The sequence below is a fragment of the Mytilus californianus genome, unplaced genomic scaffold, assembly GCF_021869535.1.
Source record: "Mytilus californianus isolate M0D057914Y unplaced genomic scaffold, xbMytCali1.0.p SCAF_5, whole genome shotgun sequence".
Classification (NCBI taxonomy): Eukaryota; Metazoa; Mollusca; class Bivalvia; order Mytilida; family Mytilidae; genus Mytilus; species Mytilus californianus.
In genome coordinates this window covers 100273912-100294572 of record NW_026262701.1, presented here as the reverse complement: position 1 = coordinate 100294572, position 20661 = coordinate 100273912, and the positions used below count along the sequence as shown (strand labels likewise).

The following is a 20661-nucleotide window of genomic DNA, read 5'->3' as shown; positions in this document are numbered from 1 at the left end:
AAAGTACACCCCTGTCATTCTTGAATTACATCTGAAGTTAACATTCTTATAAATAATTGTGTATATAACTAAATATCTACACCTTATCCTCAAGTTAAAGGAAAATTGTCCATAAATTTAAACCACTACCAACTACACTGATTACCAAATCATATAGTCAGAACACATTTTCATAACTCAGCTACACATATACATATGCTGTTCCAATCGCATCAAAAGTTAAAAAAAACATGTCTTCATTTTAGTTATATCACATGTATATCTGTTGTATGAATACACTCAATACAGTTAATTTTCCATGAGAAGTGTATAATTTGTATTCTGAATTCTGCATATTCAGAAAAAGTAAGTATTAGTTTGTAATGTTGTTTTAAAATAAACAGATGTTGAAAAGTTTTAAAATCCAATTTTTCTATTCTTCATTTTTGTTTGCTCTATCTGGCTGTTTAGAGTACTGTAAACTCAGAAATTATTGCATGCATTTAGTAGTATTGCTATTTTTGTGAATGAACAAAAATGTGAGATAACTTATTGTGATTTCCGGAAAAATCAGCATACAGATATATGTATCAGATATCAAAATGTTAGTTCTTATAGTTGCGATACTCATTCAGTTGCATTAATCATATATAATTATGAAAACCTCACAATTATTTCTGAATTTATAGTAATTAGATCAAAACGTCAAGTCTTATTTATTTTTCTTTCAGGATGTAATACTGACCAACGGTTGTTCCAGTGCTTTAGACTTGTGTATAACAGTTCTTGCTAGTCGTGGACAGAATATTCTGATACCAAGGCCTGGATTTTCTATCTACAAAACTCTTGGAGAATCTCTTGGTATCCAAGTCAGATTCTATGATCTGTTGGTAGGTATAGGAGAATATGCAAGTTAAGATTTTCCTTAGTAAACACTTAATTTAAGGAAATTACTCCCTTTATACCTAATTGATATGCATAAAACATCTTAAACTTGGTATTTCTTAAGTTATAAGTAACACCAAAAAAACTTAATTGGTATGCATAAAACCCCTTAACTAAGACAACACATCAGATTATCCTTAAATAAGTAAAAGGTACTTATGGAGGTAAATTTAATAACAAAAGTAGCTTGAAATTTAAAAGCAAGAAAACAAAAGTAATTTACAATTCATTGTTACTTGTAGCCTGAAAAGTCCTGGGAAGTGGACCTCAAACACATGGAATCTCAGATGGATGAGAATACAGCAGCAGTCATTGTTAACAGTCCATCCAATCCATGTGGTTCTGTATACAGCAGACGACATATAGAGGAGATATTAGAAGTTCTAGAGAGAAACAGAATACCTATGATTGCTGATGAAATCTATGAACATTTTGTAAGACTTTATAGTATATTTGTTATAGCAAGTAATATTTTTCAAGTTGTGGCTAATACATTAAAACAATTAACATCAATTTGAAAAAATCAAATAAGCAAAGCAACCATGCGATATTTTACATAAACATAAGTTGTAAAGAGGTGAGTGGATTAGGAATTAATAGAATCTGATATTGCTCATGAACTGTAAACCGATCAATAATGTATAAGAAAAATTTTATAGTATGAGTATAACAAGCTTAGATTAAATTTTTAATAGGCTGTTTTAGAATCTTAAGGACTGTAGGTAATTTTATTCTCACCTGAAAATGAAAAAAATCATCAAGCCATTGGGTGCATATTAATTGTTTAGGACCTTATTTACCAATCACAGTTTTTTGGTGTACACTTTTTGAAAATTTTATTTAGAATAGTTTTAGGTCATAAAACATGGCAATGCAGATGTCACTATAATCCTTACATACACATTAAATAGATCTTTATTAGTGTACATAACATTATTTTTAATAATGCAGTATGAATCGTAAAATGTCTAAAAGTCACATTTTTTATTGAGATATTTATATTTATAGGTATTTTCTGAGAACAAGTACCATTCCATGGCATCAGTATCAAAAACAGTGCCTATTTTATCCTGTAGTGGTCTGACTAAAAGGTGAGTTAATAACGAAATCAACTTCTGTAGAGCTAAGTTTACTTACTTTGAAAAAGAGAGTTTGAAGTGCAGTTTATCATCAGAATAATGAATATAGTATAGATATTAGTATCATATGAACATTTCATTATGTGAGGAGGCCAGGCAAAATTTATTTTCAGTGTGCAAAGAGGATACTTTATAGAAAAGTTCTTGAAATCCCCAGTTCTTATCTGCATTTAGAAAAAATCTGATTATTATAGTATCCCTTGCAGAAAATTTCTGTCAAATTGTTGATACACATTTTAAAACAGTATTGGGTTTTTAGTGAGAATGCTCTTTGCACACATAGGAAAATGGTTGAAAATTATGGGTTACTTGAGAAAAAAAATTTTCACCATCAAGACATATTTTATTTTTAAGTTATGTATTCAAGGAAATATGGGTAGTATGTCAGTGAGAAAGTTAACTATATATTATATATATAATTTTCTAAATTTTGAATCGTTATGTAATCATTCATGATTTCATTTCACATTGTAAAAAATACTATTTTGTTGTATATTTATGCACACATTAGTTGCAAAATGTATTGTTCCTTACACATTATAATATACATCTTACACATCAACTAATATTACCACAAATCTTTTCTAAATAATCATATGACCATATCTTGTAGTCCAATAAAGCAATTATGAAACATTATGAAATACATCTTCATATGCTGTTCAACATGCTCTAGTTGCTTGCAATCTTTCATGAAAATTCATACCATTACCCCTTTATCTGTATGTACCTGTGTTACTATATAACAGTTATGCCACACAAATTTGGATTATTGTTCTTTGGATTTTACTTGCCATATGAAATTTTCAGGTTCAGTATTTGAAAAGATTACCCCAAAATATTTTTCAAGTTGTCTTTGGACAAAAAAATTGCTAAATCACACCTTTATTTGATATTTTTACTTGGGAAAAATATTGATGAAAAAATCTGAGCCTGAACTTTGGACTTTCGAACTTTTAAAAGAAAATATGTCATTTAAAAAAAAATAAACCTGAATTATTTTCTAGCACCTGTTTGATAAAAAGTTACAACTGTTTTGACCTTATCTTCCCTGAGTTTCAAATTGCAACGAACAAAAAAAATCCTACTTGTGTGGCCTTAAATACGCATTGATATACTAAATGCCAGAGAGATATCTTCCAAATCAGATTTATTTTACAAAAAAAAATATGTTGCCATTGAACTACATAGAACAAAACATGAATGAATAAAAATGCTATAATTAATCTGTTTTATTGCCTGCCAGTATTAGGCAGTTCCTTGACTGTTTTTTCTTTGTATTCAGAGGGGAGTTTAAACATTTTAGTCAGAAGCTGTGTGTGATTTAGAAAGTTATATGAAGGTGAGAGAGTCGGTCAGGCAATAGATTGCTTGTACCTGACTTAATATTGGGATTGTTGTTTTTTTTTCTGGTTTATATCTTGCTGGTATCATTCTGATTGCTAATTAGATGAAAGTTATATCTAAATGATGTCCAATGATGGCTGATAGTTTTCATAACTTTGTATGGAAATACCCACGTCCTGTCTTCACATGTGAACAGGATATTCTTTCCATGATTTCAATGTGCAAAAATTTTGATTCAAAACATATAGGAGAGTCAAATAATTATAAGAATCATAATAAATTTTAGTCTGTGAAAATAAGTTGGATTTAAAATCCTGCAATTCTGTTGCATTTATTTGTCACTTAACCTTAAATAAAACATTTTGCCTTTGTGATCTTATCATTCAATTAATAAATGAGATTTATTAAACATGAATTAAATATGTGGGCATTATGTTTGAAATTTAGGATTCAGATGAATAAGCAACCAAATTTAACTGCAAGTGAAATGAATAATCTTATTTTCTGTTACAGATTCCTTGTCCCAGGATGGAGAATGGGTTGGATTGTTGTACATGACAGATCTAATGCTTTTCATGAGGTATTTACACATTACAAAAATATTTAACTGTATCATGTTACAGTTAGAATATTTTGATTTAAACATTCAATTTTCAGGAGCAGAAGTCACAGGACAAAATACAGCCAGTCAATAGTTCACTGGATCAAATAAGCTGGCTTTTGTTCTAGACCCTAAAAGCAGTTCATGAATTGGATTTTAATGCAAAAGCCAAAAAAACAAAAATCCTAAATACATTCATGTTCAAGATAAGTGGCAGGTGTGTTCGACTCCAATCTTAATTGACTGGGATTGTCAGTTTTCCTGCTGAAGGTTGGTAGTTCTCTCCGGGGACTCTGGCTTCCTCCACCAATAAAAAACTGACCGCCTCAAAAAAGCCAACAGTGCTGAAAGTGGCGTTAAACACTAATTAATCAATTAATCAAGATAAATAGATAGCATCTGATATTTTTCAAGTGCAATGCTAAAATAGACTTGAAGGAATCACGACACTGTTGAATTGTATACATATTATGTAAAGTTTAGTATGAAAACCATTTGATTTAGAAGTTAGAACATTTAGATGGTTTCTCTCCCTGTCACTTTACTTTGTAAACAGTTGTGTGAACACTTGGATTCTAGAAAACTCTGACATGCTAGCACATTTATTCACAACTACTGGAAATAACGCTTTAAATTTTCTATATCTTCTGTTCGCCCCTTAAAATTTCTGGTTAACTGTTTATTTATTCATGCTTTGACACATTTCCCATTTCCGTTCTCAATTCTACATGTTTAATTTGTATAAAAGTAAGTTGAGTCCAGGAATAGTAATAAAAAAAGTAACTCACCTTTGATTTGAAAAACATGAATATTTAAACATTAAAAGATACCATTATATTGGTTCATTCTAACTAATAGTAACATCTCTAATGTTTTTATTTTGATAGATCAGAAAAGGACTGAATTCGTTGTCACAGAGAATTTTAGGTCCTAACTCGTTGGTTCAGTCTGCACTGAAAGATATCCTGAAAAACACTCCACAGAGTTTTTACGCAGAAACCCTGGAATATATAGAAGATAATGCCAAACTATTCTACAAACTTATATCAGAGATACCTGGATTAAAACCAGTCAAACCTCAAGGAGCAATGTATATGATGGTAAGTGTAGAAAGTGATATTTTCTCAAAGGGTCAATCACGGCCATGAAAATCCTCGAAAATATAAAGTTAGAATTAAGATACACATACCAATTTAAAGCAAAAATATTTGTTATAGAGCTAAATATGACTGGAATTTATTCACTTTGATAAAATCCTTGAAGTGGATACATATGCAGTATTGTTATGATATAACACATAAAATGTAAAGACTCTCATACAGTGGGATATCCAGTGAACGAAAACAAAAGAAAATTCACTCTTCTTATGATAGAGTCGAGAAAGTCAATAATAAAACAATAACGGTGACGATACCGATCAAAAGTTATTTCTAAATAATAATTGTACATTTTAAAGAAATTATTTATTAAACTGTGTTATTAGAAATATACATGCAAATACACGATGTTTTATGTTCAGTATTTATCGAGATAATTGCTTTAGAAGCTTGTGAAACTGAAATTTAAAAACTACCAATCTTTGCTGCATATTGATAAAAAAAATTGGAAAAAATCATGAACATACAAAATCGAAAGATCTTTCGGGTCACCAATTTTCTGAGTGTTCCAAAAAGTCCTTAGCATGTAACAATTTTCAAAAGTATGCTTTTTAAGCCCCTGCCGTAGCAGTGGGGGCATGAAGTATTACCCTTGTCGTCTGTTCGTACGTACGTACGTACGAACATGCGTCCCAAATTTGGTTTTCCGTTCTCTAACTTGAGTTTGCCTCAACCAAATGTTATGAAACTTATACACAATGCTTATTACCACAAAATACAGATCAAGTTTGAATTTTTGTGGCGTCACTTTAACCGTTCTATAGTTATGCCCCTTTATAAATGGAAAAATTGCAAAATTTTTAGTTTCCTTTCTCTTACTTAAGTTTGCCTCAACCAAATGTTATGAAACTTATACACAATGCTTATTACCACAAAACACAGATCAAGTTTGAATTTTGGAGGGATCACTTTAACCGTTCTAGAGTTATGCCCTTTATAAATGGAAAAATTGCAAAATTTTTAGTTTCCGTTCTCTTACTTCAGTTTGCCTCAACTAAATGTTATGAAACTTATACACAATGCTTATTACCACAAAACACAGATAAAGTTTGAATTTTGGTGGCGTCACTTTAACCATTCTAGAGTTATGCCCTTTATAGATGGAAAATTTGCAAAATTTTTATTTTCTTCTAATATCAAGTAATTCTTAAAATTGGAGTTATCTTCCTTTGTCCATGATTATAGTTGAATCAACTACAATCAATGCTTTATACAATGCAATGTTTAATTTTGACTTCCACTGATAAAACACAGATCAAGTTGAATTTGGGAAGTGTCACTTTAACCATTATTGAGTTATGCCCCTTTATAAATCGAAAGATTGCAAATTTTTTAGTTTCCATTCTGTAACTTAAGTTTGCCCCAACTTTGCAAACATTATGAAACCTATACACAATATTCATTACCACAAAACTAAGATCAAGTACAAATTTTTTGTTTCTGTTTTCTAACTTTAGTTTGCCTCAACCAAATGTTATGAAACTTATACACAATGCTTATTACTACATAATACAGATTATGTACGAAATTTGGTGGCGACACTTTTACCATTCTTGAATTATGTCCCTTTATAAACATAAAAATTGCTGAAATTTTTCGTTTCTGTTCTCCAACTTTAGTTTGTCTCAACCAAATGTTATAAAACTTACACACAAGCGTTCTAGAGTTATGCGTGTTTACAATTAGAAAAATTGCTGAATTTTTAGTTTCTGTTCTCTACTTAAGTTAGCCTCAACCAAATGTTATGAGACTTACACACAATGCTTATTACCACAAAACTTAGATCAAGTTCAAATTTGGGTAGCGTCACTTTTACAGTTCTTCAGTTATGTCCCTTTATAACTATATGATATGCAAGCGGGGGCATCATCTGTGTCCACATGTGGACACTATCCACATTTATTTTTCACACCTAAGTTATCGAGCACACAGGTCTGCTCTTGTCACATGTACATTCAATAGAGAACTATTATCTTTTCGTGAATATAAACAATTAAAAGTCTGTCTGTGCAGGTTTAAAAATTAAAGATAACTATTTTTATAAAGTAGGTATCTTTCTACTATTTTGTATACAATTTTAAGAAAAGGTCGTCTCAAGTTTTGTACAAGTATTTAAGTCTTCTCGATCTTTTCACATTCAATGTTTACATTGAGATAAGGTCTATTTCATTTTGCTTAGTAACTTAATTTTAAAAGTGCCAATCTTTGCTATATATCAATCAATTCCTTTGAATTTTTTTCCCTGACTTTCTCTGATCTAACTGTATATATATATACGAATAATTAGCATGTTCCAGAGATGTATACAGACAGTAAAAAATAAATTGGAGTTGGTACTCCAGGAATTTATTCGCATAGCAACATTTTAAACCAATTTTACTCCAAACATCTTTAGCCTGCTGCACTCGTTTGCTACTTAAGGAGGAACATTGAGTGGAAGTTTTGTTTTTATTTCAATTTTTACTATTTACCAGAACATTTTTCCGTGAATCCATAATTGATAGCGTCCTTGCTAAAATGGGACAAACATTGAGAAGATCTAGTTTTCAGTGTTTACAGGGGAGGTAATATTTGGTCACTAGATTTCCCACTGCATAGCAACACCTTAGAATTGTTAAATTAACATTTTTGGGGCCTTGTTGGCCTAATGTTCTAAGTAGTTCATTTTCATTGATTACTAGCCTGTCAACTCTTGAGATTGAAGCATGCTCATGGCGAGGTGTGTTCGACTCATATGTTAATTGAAGAGGATTGTCAGTTTTCCTGCAGAAGGTAGTGGTTCACTCCAGTTACTCTAGCTTCTTCTACTTATAAAAACCTGCTGCCATATTACCAAGGGAAGTGAAAGTGGAGTTAAACACCAACAAACAAACAAGTAACCAGCACAAGCTCTAACCTTTATAAGCTGTCAAAAGTGGATTTTGGAAAAAAATTCTCTTCAGATTGCTAGTAAAATTTTTTAATTTGAGTTGAATTTGGATATATTTTTGACACTTACAGAATGAGTTTGGGTTTCATTCTTGTGGACTCTCTTTTCACAAAAGTTTTATTTTGAATTCAAATGATCAAAATTTATTGTTCTGATTGACTTATTTTTCCCATTCATCAAATACATAATGAATAACTTCTCAGTTTTGAAATAAAGCCACACTATTAACCCAGAAACACAGTATTGCCTGTGTAAGTCCCTAGTACACTTCACCTTTCATATGAATTCCCAGAAATGTAAATTAAACAATAAGAGTGCAGGAATTTGTGTCATAATGACATATCTATTACAATATGTAGAATATGACTGCTGTCATTATTTCTGTTTATTTTTTTGCTGCAGGTTGGAATTGATACAGAAAATTTTCAAAATATAAAAGATGATGTGGATTTTACAGAAAAACTTGTTTCTGAACAGAGTGTGTTCTGTTTACCAGCCAAAGTAAGTGGGTTTTTTTTATGAAAAAAAAAATCAAAAAATAAGGCAGAAATTTATATTTGCCCTGTTGGTAACCTTTTGCCACATAAATGGAATATAAGAAAAAAAAAATTTATGCTTTCAAATGATTCAAAGATTTGAAACTTCAAGGTTGAAATATTATCATTTATACCCTACACTGCCATCTTATGTTTAAGAGCTTGTTAGTTGCAGAAATGATAAAAAAAAACCTAGTTTGAAGAATATTTAATTTATAATGCATTTTGAGAAAAGTCAAATCTGCAAATGTGTCATCAAATTAAAAGTGGGGTAATTATGTAGCAGTATATTCCGCATTGTTACTTAGCAACACTATTGTGATCATATGTAGTTTAGATAAAGATTTTGTTATGTAAATACATTCTTCATAACTTCATTAGATTATGTCAAGGGTCGTCAATTGGTGATTTGATGGTCGCAAATTGTTGTTGTCATAAGTGATAAGTGAACATGTAGTCTTGAAACTTTAATATTGAGCAAAATGAAGACCCCTCTCTCTTTCCCCAAAAAGGGATCCAGATCATAATACTTTTAAGGTAAATAATTCAATAACAGCATTAATTTTGGGCACCATGCTGTGGATCAGAGCATATTGATGTTTATACATTTCCAGATGACTAGGTAGTTCAGTATATAGCGGTGGTGCAAATGTAATCTTTACCTCAGGTAAGGGGACATAATCTTTTACTGCGGATTCATTTATTTTAGTGGCTATCAGTTTTCGTGGATTGGGTAAATCTTCCATTTTCATGGATATTTATGCCCCCGCCGTAGCGGTGGTGTCATTAAGTTTTACCCTTGTCCGTCTGTACGTACGTCCGTTCGTCCCAAAATTGGTTTCTGTTCTCTAACTTGAGTTTGCCTCAACCAAATGTTATGAAACTTATACACAATGCTTATTACCACAAACACAGATCAAGTTTGAATTTTGGTGGCATCACTTTAACCGTTCTAGAGTTATGCCATTTTATAAATGGAAAAATTGCAAAATTTTTAGTTTCCGTTCTCTAACTTAAGTTTGCCTCAACCAAATATTATGAAACTTATACACAATGTTTATTAACACAAAACACAGATCAAGTTTGAATTTTGGTGACGTCGCTTTAACAGTTCTAGAGTTATGCCCCTTTATAAATGAAAAAATTGCCAAATTTTTATTTTCTTCTAAATATCAAGTAATTTTTAAAATTGGAGTTATCTTCCTTTGTCCATGATTATAGTTGAATCAACTACAATCAATGCTTTATACAATGCAATGTTTAATTTTGACTTCCACTGATAAAACACAGATCGAGTTGAATTTGGGTAGTGTTACTTTAACCATTATTGAGTTGTGCCCCTTCATAAAACGAAAGATTGCAAAATTTTTAGTTTCCATTCTGTAACTTAAGTTTGCCCCAACCAAACATTATGAAACCTATACACAATATTCATTACCACAAAACTAAGATCAAATACAAATTTTTTGTTTCTGTTTTCTAACTTTAGTTTGCCTCAACCGAATGTTATGAAACTTATACACAATGCTTATTACTACATAATACAGATTAAGTACGAAATTTGGTGGCGACACTTTTACCATTCTTGAGTTATGTCCCTTTATAAACATAAAAATTGCTGAATTTTTTAGTTTGTCTCAACCAAATGTTATAAAACTTATATACAATATACTCGAGTTATGCGTGTTTACAAATAGAAAAATTGCTAAATTTTAGTTTCTGTTCCCTTCTTAAGTTAGCCTCAACCAAATGTTATGAGACTTACACACAATGCTTATTACCACAAAACTCAGATCAAGTTCAAATTTGGGTAGCGTCACTTTTACATTTCTTCAGTTATGTCCCTTTATAACTATATGATATGCAAGCGGGGGCATCATCTGTGTCCACATGTGGACACTATCCACATTTATTGATTTTGTGGTTTTGCCAAAATCTGCATACAACCAACCAAAACATTTGTAATTCTTTGAACATTAAAATTCGTGGTTCACCTGTAGCCACGAAATCCTCGAAAATTAGTATCCCACGAATTATAATGAATTTACCGTATATGATTATACATTTTTTCTTATGTTGGGAGTTTTTGCTAATTTGTTTAATTTTATGTTGTAGTGTTTCCAGTATCCAAACTTTTTCCGTATAGTGTTAACTATACCGAAAGAAAAAGTTGAAACAGCTTGTGAAAGGATTAAAGAGTTCTGTGACCAACACTATAATGGTGACAGCCGATCCTATATTTCCCGTTGATCATCGACTGTGATAATACTGTGATAAAGTTGTATTTTATTAAATCAAAGGACTACTTTGATTGGTATGGTACCATGATGCAGAGTGCAGCTAACTTTTATAATTGACAGTATTTTGCATTTTCATGACACAGGAATGTGTTTTAATATTGATATTTCACCAATTTTTTATTTATATTCTTGTTGATTATACATATATTTGGACATTTTCTAATGATAAATTGTGTTCGAATATCCATTATTTCTTGAATTAAATAGTTTGTCACTGACACCAGTGATTCTTGAATGCCTAACTCACTTTTGCTACCATTTCATAAAAATCATCTCCGTAATATTTCAGCATATAATTACCAATGAACTGAATTAGCCATTGAGAAATTTTGCTTGATTTTGCGTTACTTATGTCCCCATCATGATGCAGTAATTCATTTACATGGGTCATATAAAAGATTAAAATAAAGTTTTGCAATAAAAAGTAATTCAGCGTGGTTTAAACAATTAAGCCATAATTTATCAAATTTATTAAGTAAGCTTTGTTCATGCAAAGAATAATTTAGATGTCCTCAATAGGCAGTGATTGCTATAGATAGGTGACTGCTAAGGCAGGTTTGCAACAATTGCACTGCCTTTGTAAGAAATTTACCAAACAGCATCAGATGCATGAATCTAGTCATATGATATATATACAGTTTTTTATGAATTTTAAAAAGAATATGACCAGTCATGAATTTATTTAAGAGATTTTTTTTTATAGCTTTACTTCTTATTAGTATTTGCTCATAATATCCGGTTATTTCATCTTAATGTATAAACAGTTAATAATTAGAGTAAAATGGTACTTGTTTGTTTACTTTTCATTGTGCCAAGAATGTATTTTAAAATTATTGTACATATTAATTGTTATTATTTATCTCCGGTTTTCTGTTTTGATATTTCAGCAGCTATTTAAATATCTCGTTCAGCTAGGTAACTTACACATTGTTTTATATTAGCATATTGACCAACTCTCTGGTTGTTGAATCTCGTAAAGTGAAAAAATCAATCTGATTAATATAAAGATCCTGTGGCCAAGCTTCGTTTACAAGAATCTGTCAAACACCCTATTCTACTTTCTGTTCTGGTAATAGTTACACCAATGAAATTTCAGTCTTCAAATTTTTGAAGGTGTGTATCATTACGACAAAACAAGAAAATTATGAAGGATCTCTAAAACAGAGAGTAGAATGGAGCTTTGTAAGATCCTTGTAATTAGTGAAGCTTTGTAAGATCCTTGTAATTAGTGAAGCTTGGACACAGGATCTGTATTTTAATAAGATTGTTAAAACATCACTGTATGACCAAAGTTTTTAGGATTGTTTGTTTTTATTTTTACTTATTTTTACTTTCTTTGTTATTATTTACTTTTGTTTTGAGATATTTCTTGTACATGTATATATATCTATTTGAAACATTCACATGTATATATTCCTATTTGAAACATTTCACATGATTTTTTTTCCATTTGGGAAATTATGTATGTATATATGTATACAATAGATAAAGATATGTATTCATGCATTTATACAACCTATCGATACTAAATTCAGTTGATGTACATGGTCAATTTGAAGAAATAATTTTTTCTTCTGTATGTGAATTAACTGAGTGTTTTTAAATATGCTTATTGCACTGTTGATACAGAATGTGATCTAGATTTTACCATGTATAATCAATTATTAATATATGCAAATAATTGAAAAATAATAATAAATTAGAATGCCTTCCAATCGGATAAAGGGTATATACAACCAAATGTATTGGATAAAGACTATGTGATACAATTTTTGATGAGCAGCTGCATCTAAATTAGATATTCAAGAGACTAGTTATTCAGGGTTATATCTTAATGGTTGCATAAAGGACAATCTATAATCTTAATATAATGTACAGACAAAATTATTTTTAATTCTTAATGTTATTGTCTTGAATCATGTACCGGTAAGACAAATAAAAGTTGAGTTTGTTTTGTTGTTTATATATCTGAGCCTGTATAATTTAAAAGTCAAAGACATAAACTTTTTTTGTGTATGAAGTATTTTGCTGTTATAAAAGTTTTGGTACACTCATTGTCAAAACTAATGAGAATGAAGTTACTATAAATATTGGATTGTTGTTGAAAAATGTAATAATTCTCCCATTGGACACTGAAAATGACATCAAAGTGAATCCTTAAACCGTCTCAAGAAAATCTATACCAAATAAATTTAAAACTGCAATTGTTGAGAAAATTAACCAATTTTTGAAAGTGAATTTTATTTCAAACATAGAGATGTCAGGAGTTTCAACATTAATTTTGATTTACTAGTTTATCAGTATAAAATTTAGGAGATGTGGGTATGGTTGCCAATGAGACAACTATCCACCAAAGTTCAAATAAAGTGGATGTAATCAATTATAGGCAACTGTACAGCCTTCAACAATGAGAAAAACTCATACTATATAGTCTAACTATTAAAGGCCCCGACATGAAAAATATGAAACAATTCAACTGAGAAAACTATTGGCCTAATTTATAACAAAACAATACTTATAATGCATTTGTTATGGAAATTTGAGTTATTTTCCAGTTGTGATTTTTCTGGGAACTGGGAGATAATCTGGATTGAATAATGTGCCATCGCCCTTACAAATGTATAGTATGTATACTTTGTACATGATAAATAAGATTGTTATGTAAGAAAAGTAATGTTTCATAAAAGTCCGGATGTCTAATGGTTATCAGGTATACTTAAAACCAAAAGAGTAGGTAAACAAAAAATTATAATCAGATTACTGCAGCCTATGACTGAATTGTGAAGTAGTCATGTACCGCTTTGATTATAACTTAGAAATGCTAGGTGCATTCTTTGTACTGATGATGAAGATTGAGAGTTTACCACAGGCACTCAAAACTTGCTACATTAGTGAATCAAACTGCCTTGACAGTGTATGAATGTAAAAGGACAAAATTTACCTTGATCTGTTGCTCACTAGTTATTCTCCTGCTTAAATAAAACCTTGACATACAGAGGTAAAACATTGACGTTTCACACACTATGGCATAACCACAATAAGCTTGATGCAGTTTATGAAGAATCAAGCCGACATGTAGTTGCCGAGAAAATATTACAAAAATTTCATACATGTACATGACATTTAATGCTTTCTGCAAACAGAAGTTGAACATGGATGGACTAAACAGTAAAGCATAAAAATGTGAAAGTTTGTTGCTACATATCAAGAAGCTACGTCTTGTAGTTGCTGAGAAAGATGTGACAAAAATGTGTTGCAGACCATAAATACTTAAAAGTAGTTTTGAATACTGGTCAATTCTTCCTTCAAATTATATTATTTTTCCAGGTATTTACAAAATGGTTGTACTGAAAATATAAGAGATCCTGTGTTTCTCACCTGGTTCTATTTGCATCTTCAACAATTGCTGCTATCCATCATCGCAGAATATATAATAGTTCATGACTAAAATCTCTTTTTAGTTGATCTTGTATTTGCCAAAAAAAAAAAACCCAAAAAATAGTATAAATTATCATTCAAGGGCAATAACCCCTATAAGAAATTGACATACAATTTCTGCTTTGTTGACCTATTTGTAGATTTGTCTAGCTTATCTTTTTTACTGTTTACAGTTTCTCTCTAACAGCTATAGTTTTTGCTCAAAACGAAAAAAAATATGTTAAAAATTGTCAATAAACGGCAATAACTCCTTAGAATCAACTGACAGTTTCGGCTATGCTTACTTATGCTCTACAGCCCTTTTTTAAGAAACTTCTAAAAATGTCCAAAAGTTTGGATCCCCAATTGTCACCTCAAATATCACAGGAAAATATCTTTACAACATTTGGAGGAGCTAAACAATGTCTTTTGCCCAATTCCTTGTAGACTGTATATGTAAACTATTGAAGGCTGTATGGTGACCTATAGTTGTTAACTTCTACTTCATTAGGTCTCTTGTGGAGTGTTGTATTATTGGCTATCGCACCACATTACTTATCTTTATATAGACAACAACCAAGACAAAATACCAATATATTTCTTTGAATTCAAAACAACAGAGCATTTCTTTTTGTAATATATTCAATAGAAAATTAAGCAATATAATATATTTTATTCTCCAAAATAGTATTCCAAACCATCAATTTCCGTGATAAAAACATCACCAGAAACAAAACAGAATAACAATGGGAATTTTACATCAGTAATGTCCCCTGAGATTGTATCTACACCCCCTTAACTTGAAATAGTAAATCAACTGTCTGTAGCTGAAACAAACACTGTCTTTCTCAATGATTAAAATTGAGAATGGAAATGGGGAATGTGTCAAAGAGACAACAACCCGACCATAGAACAGACAACAGCAGAAGGTCACCAACAGGTCTTCAATGCAGCGAGAAATTCCCGCACCCGGAGGCGTCCTTCAGCTGGCCCCTAAACAAATATATATACTAGTTCAGTGATAATTGCCTGGACTGTCAATGCTATACTGAACTCATTGATTCAAATAGCAGTGGTGCACAACCCATGACAGCTCCAAACAGCAGACATATAAACTACCTGGACTGTCAATGCTGTACTGAACTCATTGATTCAAATAGCAGTGGTGCACAACCCATGACAGCTCCAAACAGCAGACATATAAACTACCTGGACTGTCAATCCTGTACTGAACTCATTGATTCAAATAGCAGTGGTGCACAACCCATGACAGCTCCAAACAGCAGACATATAAACTACCTGTACATTAGAGTTTTATATATTGACAGTATACTATTCCAAGATAAGAGTCACTGACAATTCTAGTTAAAGTTGCAAAAGTTTACATCACTCACAATTGTCAAAAGTAATTCAGAGATAGCTCCTCCTAGTGTATGACCTTGAAAATATTCCATTGTGATTAATATTTGCCAACCGATTTATTTTATATCAGACTGCTGACATATTTCACAGCTACAATATCTTTAATATACCCCTTCTGCAATTGGAAATTAAAAAAATTCGTAAGGGTTCTGCGGAACCCAGTGTCTCGCCTACTTTTGCTGTTAATCACAGGCTCAACAAAAATGAGGAAAAAAATTAATAAAAATATTCCTCTCTATAATATCTTTTAATTGTAAGTAGCTTCTGTCCAAGTTTGGTAAAAATCCAGGATAGTTTATGAATCTAATAAATGTTTTAAAAACTTAAACTGCAGACTGTATGTAATGTTAACTGGAAGAAAAACTAAGTCCATTTATAAGTAAAATACGGAAAAAATGGAACAAAATTTTAACAAAATTTCCCTCTAGATACTAGCTTTTAATCATAAACAAGCTTCTGTCCAAGTTTGGTACAAATCCAGGATAGTTTAAGAAAGTTATTAAAATTTTAAAAACTTTAACCACAGAGTGAATGTAATGTTTCCTGGCAGAAAAAACTAACCACAGAGTGAATGTAATGTTTCCTAGCAGAAAAAACTAAGTCCATTTATAAGTAAAATACGGAAAAAATGGAATTTTCTTTTTACAAAATTTACATTTGAATATTATCTTATGATCATAAACAAGCTTCTGTCCAAGTTTGGTAGAAATCCAGGATAGTTTAAGAAAGTTATTAAAATTTCAAAAACTTTAACCACAGAGTGAATATTTGTGGACGCGGCCGATGATGACGACGCCGACAAAAGTCGAAGGCTCAACAAAAAGGATCTGGGATTGACCTAGAGGAAATAAAATCTGATGAAATGATATATAATCAATATCAAAAAAACTTTTTAAACCTAAATGGAGTTCATGATATACCCATATCCAATCATTGAATTAAGTTTGATGGAACTAAATGGTGGTCACAACATCAACATTGCCATATTTGTACTACATTGTACTTCATATGACAGACATACAAACAAAGCTGTTTCCCTTCAAAAACTTTGTAGGAATTGCATAAAAAAGAATCACAAATAAATCAACAGTATATTTTATATTTTCTTTGGTACATTTGCAATGATAGGTTTAGGTCTTGATTTGAATAACAGTTTCTTTTTGATAATAGCTTGGACAGTATATGATGTTTCTTTCTTATTCTGATTTGAATCATCTATGTTAGAGTTATCTCCCTGTTCTCGATGATTTTTCACTAATACAGCAAATGGTTTCTCCATGTTGACTACTTTACCATATAAAATGTGGTGTCCAATGATCAACACTGGCACGTCCTGTAAATATATACATATATTTTACTAATACTAAAATTAAATCAATAAATCAAGATGAACAAGAGTTGACACACAAAAATGTCTTGCCTGATAAAATAATGTTTGAGGGGCACATGTTCATGTACATGACTGTGATTAATTCACATCCAAAGAGACATAAAATCATAATTCAAAGAAAATACCATGATGAAAAAGGAAAATGTGTAAAATAAAACAAATAATAGTCCACAAAACACTACACATTCAACTAAGGGCTGAGCATCAAGAATCACTGCTTGACTAATGGTACTGGTCTTGTGCTCATGGCAAGTAAATTTTAAGTGATAAGACACATTTCAGGAACAGAGGGATAGTTGTTGTCAACAATAATTTGAACATATCCATGGTCATCTGTGACACAGATATTCCTTAAAGGTCAACCAAATCATGATGGTGTCTGTAAAACTTTCCAAAGGCATCATGCATGACTTCAACTTTAACATCTGAAAGCCTTGGTTAAATAGTTTTTTGTAAGCATTGACAGGAAAAACAAGCTTACATTTTTTGTTTGTTTGGTCAAATTCTAAACCTCATTTTCAATGGAATATTATTTGTATTGCAGTATAACATAACCTTATTGAAACATAGGTTTGTTGGGAAAAAGTCCCTTGTACAAAAAAATTTAAAATACAAAATTGTAAAAAAAGTGTATTATAAAATGTACATCTGTCAAGCAAAAAAAAAACAAACAAAAAAAAAAAACCGTCAAAACCTTTCACTTAGAAGGGGGTCTTACTTTGAAACATAAAAACACCAACAGAGAAAAATGGTTAATATATTTTAATTACTTTCTGAGTAAAGTGTAAATCTCCGATAAATTTTCCACCAAGTGGTACTGGATGTCGTGTTTCTAGGTCACCTTGAAGGTCAAGCATTCCCCATTCTTCAACATCTTTTCCATCTCCTGGTCTGTAAAATTAGATAGGCATTTCAAAATGCAAGCAGATAATATACAGCAAATTCAACTTCAAGGTATGAGGTACATTTTGAATGTTAAGAACCATTAATAGTCCAATACTCCCAAAGGGGATTGATTGATGGTTTCAGTTATTTTGGTATGTTGTAGATTTTGTATTGCCCATGATATCTGCAGGGTACAGTTTCTGTCTGTCTATAATAATTTTCAAGATGATAGGCAAAAATGCTAAAATTCAGTGATTGTTGATCAATACTTTGGCTGCTAATGAACTTTCTGGGCTTTTAGTGGCCAAGTTTACTGAATCATAACCTTAATTATCAATATACACAGAAGCATGGAGCATGTGAAAAATAAGTGAGCTGATAGAGCAATGTTTAGCTTTTTTTTATTTTAAATATTTTCCTTGGATCCCATTAGTTAAACTCTGTCATAACTGTTGTGTGATGGTTTTGGTGTATTAAATTTTTTTTCTTGCAGAATAGATTAATACTCTTTTTCCATGTTTGTTTACTTTTTCTTTAATCACAGGTTTTACCTTCATACTTGAGCTATGTGATTGCCAAATTTCTAATGAAACGGGCCATGGTTAATATAAAAATAAGAAGATGTGGTATATGTATGAACTATAGGTCACAGTATGTTTAGGTCACTGCAAATGGAAAAGCTGTCAGCCAAATAGGAGAAGACAATACATATATTTCAATACTATACATTTTTGAAGATTTGGAGAAAATATAGGCTTTTCATTAACATGTTTAAAAAGAAAATCTATGTACACTTGTTTTATATTAAAGCTTATTAGCTTCAAGTATTCATCTTTTTTTGTGTATTTGAAGGATCATATCACCATGTATCACTTTATAGGAAAAAAGGAAATTTAATGTTATGTTTTTAATATGTAAATTGTTTTATCAATTAATGTATTTGTCTATTTGCTAAGACTACCTTTTTAATGTTGTTGTCTAGCTAATTTGTAACATATGTTTAGTATGATATTTATAAATATATTCATTTATCTAATTGATTAACTAATTTTGAACATCTGATGATCGACTGGCTTGTATAAATGTTTGTACACAATGTAAGTCCCAAATCAAAGTTAATTAACTTGTAACTTTATTTAATGGATTCCAATGCAACAGTTTTAAATTTAAAATTATTAATGTACATACCGGTAATGAAAATATAGAGTTATGGTTGTTGACATATGCATTGTTGTCCTGTAGAAACAGTTTTTTTTTCTGATCATGTTGAAATAAGTCAATTTAAAAAATAATATTTTTTCACTGAAAAGGATATTTGTAATGGTCATGATACCATTGATGGTTATTCTTCAGTGATTTGGACATCTTTTTTGTATTTTGTGGGGGTATTTTATGGTAAATCTAAAACTTTTGTACACCGATATAATATTAGCAGAAATTACATCATCCAACAACAAATATCTAGTAAACATGGTAAAAGCGTGATTAAAAAAAAACAAGCCAACTTAAGACGACAGGAGGATATTATTAGGCGGTTGTTATAAAGGGTAATTGTATAATTATATATATCTTGGTTTCCAATTGGTCAATCTTCTTGCTTAAAATAAATGTTTATTTTAAGTTATCTCAATCGTTTTTTTTGGCAGTTTTATATGTTTAGTCCAGAGAAAAGTTCAGCTGAAAAACAGAAACTCTTAGCTCATTAGACATACCTCAAATAACATTTGGTAGATTGTTTATCACAGTATTGATTTACAAATTTACTATCTGGATGTTTACTTCTATTCAGAGAAAAACTAACTGGTTTTTAGGGAAATACTTTTTACAGTTAATCATTCGCTGCGATATTAACATTGCCATAATGTGAGAAGACCAAATAATTTACGTTTGATCTACTTGGCAGGCCTGCTATGAATGGTTCTGACAACAGAAATGGGCGTGCTATACACCATTTAGTAAATAATTTAATGAAGATTTATGACATGATAAGTTTCGGTGAGATAGACAACCGCAGGATCGAAATATAACAAAAGTTCGCGAACTTGTTTATATCATTAAAGTATGGAAGTATTTTTTTTCAAAATCAAGTGCCTGTGGCTGAGGATTTGTATACATTTTGTAGTTATACATTGTCTAACTCATGAACTATACAAATCCTTGCTGAGGCACATACCCATTTCAATTTACGACCCTTTACTAAAAGTTCCAAGGACAAGGTGTCGTATTTATTAAGTTGAATATAATTTTGATGATGAATCGGACATTTCTTTACACAAGTTTTCAGCATAAATTGTAATGCAGTAATGACATACATGCTAACGATTATCTGTACCATTTTCTCCGAACAAAATAAAAGTTCACATTTCCCGCTTTCACAATCTATGGTCAAAACCCGAGAAGGTCCGAAAGGCGAGAATACAATACCAAGAACCAAAGTAGGAAAAGACTCTGCCGGGCAAATTGCGGAGACTACAAGATACGGCAAGATATGTTATTATGCCACAGCGCCCATTCAGTATACTGAGCAAATTAATCGTTATAAAAATAAACAAAATATAATATTTGGAAGTAAATAAAAAAATATTAATAAATAGTGGCAAGAAAAAATAAAAAA

At 30.8% G+C, this 20661-nt stretch overlaps 2 protein-coding genes across 3 annotated transcripts in view; one reads left to right on the top strand and one right to left on the bottom strand.

Moving 5' to 3' along the window:
• LOC127702145 (tyrosine aminotransferase-like) overlaps positions 1-12884 on the top strand; it is a 29755-nt gene extending 16871 nt beyond the window's left edge. For both annotated transcript variants that reach the window (XM_052206247.1, XM_052206248.1), the window contains exons 5-11: positions 711-869; positions 1167-1358; positions 1933-2015; positions 3924-3990; positions 4899-5111; positions 8500-8598; positions 10749-12884. In XM_052206247.1, coding sequence (XP_052062207.1) covers positions 711-869; positions 1167-1358; positions 1933-2015; positions 3924-3990; positions 4899-5111; positions 8500-8598; positions 10749-10883 — 948 coding nt within the window. In that variant the 3' untranslated portion in view covers positions 10884-12884. The remainder of the gene's footprint in view (positions 1-710; positions 870-1166; positions 1359-1932; positions 2016-3923; positions 3991-4898; positions 5112-8499; positions 8599-10748) is intronic.
• Positions 12885-16849: 3965 nt separating this feature from the next.
• Positions 16850-20444, bottom strand: LOC127702173 (chromosome transmission fidelity protein 8 homolog). Its single transcript, XM_052206280.1, has 3 exons — positions 20360-20444; positions 17933-18053; positions 16850-17105 (listed from the first exon to the last, which is right to left on the bottom strand). Exons 1-3 carry the CDS (start codon positions 20380-20382, stop codon positions 16869-16871), a joined length of 381 nt encoding a protein of 126 aa, XP_052062240.1. The 5' UTR covers positions 20383-20444; the 3' UTR covers positions 16850-16868.
• Between the last annotated feature and the right edge of the window lie 217 nt (positions 20445-20661).

Excerpts from the sequence above, each read along its gene's own strand:
- LOC127702173 (XM_052206280.1), bottom strand. The coding sequence starts at position 20,382 with ATGGTACAGATAATCGTTAGCAT. Across the intron at positions 18,054-20,359 it reads GTACAGATAATCGTTAGCAT|ACCAGGAGATGGAAAAGATG; the intron begins GTATGTCATTAC and ends CTAATTTTACAG. Across the intron at positions 17,106-17,932 it reads ATTTACACTTTACTCAGAAA|GACGTGCCAGTGTTGATCAT; the intron begins GTAATTAAAATA and ends ATATATTTACAG.